The following is a 6,831-nucleotide window of genomic DNA, read 5'->3' as shown; positions in this document are numbered from 1 at the left end:
AGGTTAGCTTCACGCAGCTCAGTGCAGTCACAGCATTTTGGACTTCATCGCTACAGGAGGAGGCTAAGCACACTTATGGTTCCAACAGTATCTCCATTGTGCACTAGTACATAAAGACTGTACAAAACATCAGCAGTCCACATATAGAACTCCACATGGTGTCTGCAACAGCACCTTTTATCTTTTTAAATACGTGTGAGGTACTGGTCACACACAGGGACTAGCCTAACCTGCTACTATGTCTGCTGCTGCCCTATGTTTTTTTCTCTTTTTTTTTTTTTTTCCTGGACAGAGCTGACTCCAGGGCCCTTCTGTGGTCCTCAGGAGGAGCTAACACAGTGATTGTTCAGACTACACAGGGAGGTTGTGCTTTAGTGTAAACATACAAAATCATGCTCATCACATATATGTACACGAGCCGCTCTGTTTGACTGCAGCAGGATCACTGCTCCACAGGGAATATGGGCTCAGAATGTACCACAAGCTGAGCACTTCTGTTCACATAGAATCATTTGTGGGTCTTCTATTTAGCTGCACATTTACTTAAACTGACAGCAGTTAATTTTTACCAGGTTTTTAGTGCAACATTTACCGCCTCAACTCGGTTCATTTGTTTTTGTTAAATCCACATTCCAGGATGCGTGGGGCTCCGAGTTCTGCTGCAGTTACTCCTTAAAAGCTGGAGCCATGGACGTTCCCTTGTAGAAGATATTGCGGGTGCTGTCAGGACTGTTGGCCCTCTCTGGGATCAGGATGATGTTGTTGGCCTTCCTCCGGAGTGTGGACTCTCGGCTGGATGTGACTGAGGGGGTTTCAGAAGCACTCTCGCCCCCTGCCCCAGTGATAGACCCCCCGTCCCCTGGAGTCACCCGTATGGTGGAGAGACCGGCAGGATGGGCCCTCTGCTCTGCCTGGCCTGGGATGCTCTGTGTGTGCACTGTCACCACAGGAGGGGTGCAGGCTGCGGCGGAGGTGGTAACTACGTGATTGGGGTGTTTCCTGTCCATAGAGCCGGACTCGCAGCTCTCTGAATCGCGGTTTAAATCGTTCATCTCGAAGGACTGCCTAAGACCTGCAGGGCCTCCCCCGGGCTCCAGGCTGGCCCCACCCCGAGCACCTGTGCCATGGTCCAGGGAACGCCACCTCCATGATCCGCTCCCATCCGTCGAAGGAGGCTGGATGACAGGTTTGTTATTTTCTGGATGAGCCTCTATTCGCACAATAGCGCCTGTGCTTCCAGACATGCTCGAGCTGTCTTGGTCGGTGAGTGCTCTGTATCGTGGGGGGCCCTGACACGGAGTCGTGGTGCCTGTACTACTTTCGTCTAAGCTCTTGGAGGTCTGGAGCAGACCCTGTTGTTTGGACATGGCGATCACCTGCATGATCCTGGGCGGGGCATCTGTAGTCCGGCAGGTCTTCTCAGCGGCCTTCTGCCAGTTGGCCTGCCCTGCACCAGCTCCTGTGCTGTCGCACTGTGCTCCTCCGGGCACTGATCTCGGGGATGAGTTGTAGTTCTCATGAGCTTCTTCTGGAATGTGAACGAGTTGAGAAGATCCTGGCCGGGACTGCATGGCGATCCTGGCACCTCCAGTGATGCCACTACAGTTGCTGGGTAAGGTCGTGCTAGTGCCTACTGCTAGCTTGGACATGTATGAATGACAGTCAAAGCCTCCGTTTAGGCCCATGGTGGACGGCTCTGAACCGGGGTGGAGGTGGTCCATGCTGCCGTGATGTGGGGGGTGCTGAGAGGACTGCCCTGAAGATGAGTCCAGGGACGAGGAGAAAGAATCTGGAACCTGCAGGGAGCACTTGTGGTTCTTGCTCTTCCACTGAGAGAGCAGCTGTTTGGAGCGGCTGGAGTCCATGGAGGCGTGATGGAGGGTGGCGGCATGGCGGCGGGCAGCTTCCTCGTATGCGGCGATGGCCTGGGGCGTGTGCACACGAGGCAGGGTGTGGCTGAAGGCCATATAGGCCTCTTTACTCTGAGCACTACGGGGGGAGAGAGTGCCCCCTTCAGGGTGAGCTTTGAGCCCATCCTCAGGCCTCTGCTGAGGAAGGCCTCGGTGGAGCAGACCCTCAGAGTGAGAGGTGGGCAGTAGAGCTTCTCCGGCCATGGCCTTCAGCTGCATGTGGTGCATGACAGCCTCCTGGCTGATGTGGGGCAGGGAGCAGGACGGCCTCTGGGGCTGCACAGGAGCAGGACAGCTGTCCTCACTGGGCTGAAAGTTCCCCACAGCGAACAGGCCCTGACAACAGAGGACACATGTGGTCAGAGGACACATGAGGACATATGTGGTCAGAGGACACGTCATGGACAGTCCTCTCAGATAAACAAGCTTAGTCTTTACTTCATCACAAGTAAAGAAATGAAAATAAAAAAGGCCAGTAACTGTAGTTTTTTTTTTTTTTTTTTTCTAGTCAAAAGTTGACTAGTCGGAAGTCAGAAGTTTACTAATAATGAACTCAAGGCTGCGATCTGTTCTGCTTTTCCATGGAGCCAGGGACTCTGTCTATGGCACCTGGAAATGAGTCCACATTTTGGCATTAGAATGGCACACCTTACTGCCTTATGGTCCCATCCCTAACAGGCACAGAGTCGTACCAAGTACACGGCGATGGCTCCTCCAAGCAGGAAGCCCAGGTAGACGTCCACAGCGTGGTTCTTGTACTGGATGATCCGGGTCAGGCCGCAGATGATGGCACTAATGATGAAGGAGAAGACCAGCAGAGGCTTGAGCAGTTTGGACGAGTCAGTCAGAGTGCTGTTAAAGTACATCTGCACACAACACAAAAGAGGGGCTGGTCAGCACAGGGAGCAACAGATAGGATACAACTTTTTTTTTTTTTCAGATTTATACAGTATGTCACAAAATGTGCACACAAAATGACTGACACCTATATTTATTTACACATTAGACTATTACATATTAGAGACTACAAACCTGCAAACTGACCTCTAAAAATGTCCTGTTCACCTGCAGACAGTTTTTTTTTTATTTCTCCCTCATCTCATTGACATTTATTTGATTCTTACCGAAACATAGACGGCTGCGAATGATGCAAGAGTGGCATGTTGAGAAGGGAAGGACTTCCTGTAAGAGAAAACAACTGTGAAGATATTCATAATACAGACAGTGCTTGAAATAACTGTATGTAAGAATTAATGTCATACTATATGTAATAATCCAATCAGAAAGCAGAATGAGTCTCTCATTTGTGCTGCCATCTTCAATGCTGAAATCCAGTTGGTTTAAACCTAAAAGGGGCTCTCTCTGATTTAAATGGTCATGGCCTGTTCATATACAGAGAATAAGACTTGGGTGTGTTTCTGTCTGAAGGTTTAGGCTCTGGAGACGCAGGTTGAGCTGTGACTGTAATAGTATTTTATTTAAACAGTAAGAGCACAGGACACATACAGTTCCTTTAAGATCAAAACTGAAGAGGAGGAGAGGCTGCAGTGACAACACGCCTGCTAAAGAGCTGGACATGATGGAGAAGGGGAGTCTTTTGTAATGACTGTATTGAGAGTTCATTTGTTTAGAGCTAAATGTAGTGTGTGGGACAAGATCTTGAGAAATAGCCATTTTGGAGAATAATTCTGTGATATACTTTGAGAGGGTGGAACTCAACACTTCATTTATAGTAAAAAGTCAAAACCTCTTCCTGTCATACTAGTAGATTCATCTTGTGTGTGGAGCCATCCCTTGAAGCATGCTCTGATTGGCGTACAGTGACAGGAGGGAGGGGCACAGAGGAAATCTAGTCTTTATGGTTGAATTATGCAAAGACCAAAGAACAAAGCAGGCTAGCAACAATAGATCCTCTGTCACATTAATCAGAAGTGAAAATATTAGCTGGTCTTTGTTTATAGTGCCTAGTCTTGACTAAGTGGTTGCCCCTGTTTAGCCCGGGCTCTGCGTGCCCAGCTCCCCTCCTCTCGCCCTGGGCAGAGCAGAGATGAGAGCTGGCCTGTTCTTCTCTGAGCTCCATGACCTACTTCTGCTGTGCTCCCCCACTCCCTCCAGACTGCAGCTCCCATCAGCTCCACTCCACACAACACCGCCAGCTTCACACACTCACTATGGAGGAGCAGGGGGCTGGGACTAAACTGGTTTTCCTTTTGGATTTTTATTGAGACAATACCACGGTGGACATGAGAATACTCAAGTCTTTCCTCATCGGACAGACGGACATCGGTCAATAAGTTCTGTTCACTTATTCACTCAAATTGGATGATGTCATCACTTCAGATGGGGAGCAGGGGCTTAGATACTTCGCAGTGACATGACTCTGGGGATGTTCCACATGGATGTTACACTGGTGACACCATGCAAACATTAGCAAACACTGATGAAGATTTTCAGGAGATTGTGATTAATACATAATCCTGTTTAGGAGAGTAGGTGAGGGACAACCTGCTGCAGTTTCAATCAGTTTTTTTCTGATCAGATTGTGTTCAAATAAAGCTCATATTAAAGTCTAACAGAGCTTCAGACAAAGTAGTTTCTTCAGTTAGCATCACACCACCAGAGAATGTTGATGGCAACGGCAGCAAAATATCAGTAGTTAGCTGTGTATCTGGTCTCCTCATTGTTACTGAAAGTTGATTTTTGATTGATTTTTAGCTCAATGCCAGTTTTACACGCTTATTAGTAGCTATAGCGTGAACACTGAACTGTCTGTCTAAGTATTTAACTGAAGGGGAGTATCACTGTTTTTGAAAGCTTGTATTATGTGTTCTCTGCGCTGTGTTGTGATGGGCGATTGTCCTGTGAAATGGTGTTCCTTTTGTACCACCATGAAAACAAATTTCCCTGCGGGGACATTAAGTAACTAACTAACTAATTAACTAACTAAGTAGAGTAATAATGGCAGTACTTTCTGAAACTATTGTGAAAAAACTATTCATTTTAGTTCCTTTATACCAACAGAGAAGACACCCTTGTTCCAGTTTTTGTTTCATGTGAATAGGTCCAGTATTTACACAGATATGAACCTTAAACCAGGTCAACACATCTTCAATCTGACAGTTCCACAGCAAACTCCACCTGAGAATAATGACGTGTCCTCCAGCCCCGTTTAAACCAGAGCGACTCTACAATATTGAGATGTCATGTGAACCCAGTATAGTACTCTGTGAAAGCAGTGGCTCTAAGGACTGCTGTGTAGAGATAAAGGGTGAATAACTCATGGTACAACACCCTTCTATTGTACAGAGAAAAGGACAGTGTGAAACAGAAACCACTGAATCTTGCCATTATAAATCGATGTAAGTGCGGCTGCCCCACACTCTGCATAAATCATGATTTGTGTTGAACTAGAAACATTGTCTTCCAAAGCCAGAGCAGAGCTGTGCCAAAAGCAGCAGGCTAATTATAGTCCACCAGTCTGCAGCCAAACCTGTACTCTCTCACTACTGCCCCCTACTGGCACATCCAATTTAGCCTACTGTTTAATCTAAAAATGTTCCACTTATAAGACAGAAAACAAATACAATATTTTCAGAATAAATAAAAGTGTAGAGTAGTGACATGTGAACCCTGGTTTGAAAAGAAAAGCTGTAGATATTCAGTACTTATTTCAATACCATAATACAGATTAAATAAACACATGTTATGGCATGCTGACGCTGTGGTCATGTGACATCACAACAATCTACAAAGGCCATAGTTTAAAACTGAGCTGGATGACAGATATTTGTCTGGACCTTTTGACTTCATTCTGCTGCCTTCCTCAAAAGTGTCACATGATGTTGCTCTGATGTGTCCAGTCAGTTGGGGTCTGTTCCTTAGAAACTAAAATATAATTATATCTGAACACCTCATAAATCTAAGTGAATTAATTCTGTTTGAATTCAGAAGGGTCTGGAGTCAAACCACAGAGTGTGACAAACCTCAGTTGAAACTAAAGACCATTCAACCGACAACTGCTCATTTGTAGCATGTGTCTTTTAAGTGCAGAACACAGCTGCTCTCCAAAATTCTCATAACATTCTGAATAAAATGTATAACTTTTTTTTTTACCTGAAATAAATAATAGTTTGGTTCTTTAATTGTTAATTCTGAGCTGATTGTTGAATCTGCACTGTTTCTCACTTCTTTATGTTGCTTTCCCCCCTTTTTACGTGTAAACCCTGTTTGTTTTTACCTTGAGGGGACCATATGTCTCTCTGACTGGTCAATCACGCACTCTCAAATCAGGATGTTAGGATGCAGCTCATCCCATGTGTGGTTCTGGTTGTCCAGGTGAGGAGTTTACTGTGTAACTGCCTGGTTTATGGTTCATATCTCTGTAATTACTGGGCCTTTTCACATGAAACAAAACTGGCACAAAGTTCAACATCTTCTCTGTAAATAAACAAAAGTGACATTTTTATCACAATAGTTTCAGAAAGTGGTGCCATTATTCATCCCCAAAGACGTGAGCAGCTGAAATGGCTGAAGATGAATAAGGATCCAGCGTTGTGTGTTTTCTTGTGTGTGTGTTGTTGTGTGTTTGTTGTGTGTGTGTTGTTGTGTGTGTTGTGTGTTGTGTGTGTGTTGTTGTGTGTGTGTGTTGTGTGTGTGTGGTTGTGTGTGTGTGTGTTTGTGTGACCTGCCCTGCGTGATGGCGGTGGTGTTGTGTGTTTGTTGTGTGTGTGTTGTTGTGTGTTTGTTGTGTGTGTGTTGTTGTGTGTTTGTTGTGTGTTTGTTGTGTGTGTGTTGTTGTTGTGTGTTTGTTGTGTGTGTGTTTGTTGTGTGTTTGTCTGACCTGCCCGTGCTGTGTGATGGTGGCTGTGTTGTGTGTGTTGTTGTGTGTTTGTTGTGTGTGTGTGTTGTTGTTGTGTGTTGT

The 6,831-nt window shown here is 45.8% G+C and overlaps 1 protein-coding gene across 1 annotated transcript in view; it reads right to left on the bottom strand.

The window, feature by feature from the left end:
* Positions 1-236: 236 nt before the first annotated feature.
* Positions 237-6,831, bottom strand: part of LOC110174659 (phospholipid phosphatase-related protein type 4) — a 25,542-nt gene continuing 18,947 nt past the window's right edge. The window contains exons 5-7 of the mRNA XM_020940764.2: positions 3,035-3,092; positions 2,603-2,776; positions 237-2,246 (exon numbers count right to left, since the gene is read on the bottom strand). Of these exons, the coding sequence (XP_020796423.1) occupies positions 666-2,246; positions 2,603-2,776; positions 3,035-3,092 (1,813 nt within the window). The 3' untranslated portion in view covers positions 237-665. The remainder of the gene's footprint in view (positions 2,247-2,602; positions 2,777-3,034; positions 3,093-6,831) is intronic.

The sequence above is a fragment of the Boleophthalmus pectinirostris genome, unplaced genomic scaffold (genome assembly GCF_026225935.1).
Source record: "Boleophthalmus pectinirostris isolate CB_2022bp ecotype Guang Dong unplaced genomic scaffold, ASM2622593v1 HiC_scaffold_15, whole genome shotgun sequence".
NCBI classification, from domain to species: domain Eukaryota; kingdom Metazoa; phylum Chordata; class Actinopteri; order Gobiiformes; family Gobiidae; genus Boleophthalmus; species Boleophthalmus pectinirostris.
This window is presented reverse-complemented; position numbering and strand designations above follow the sequence as displayed.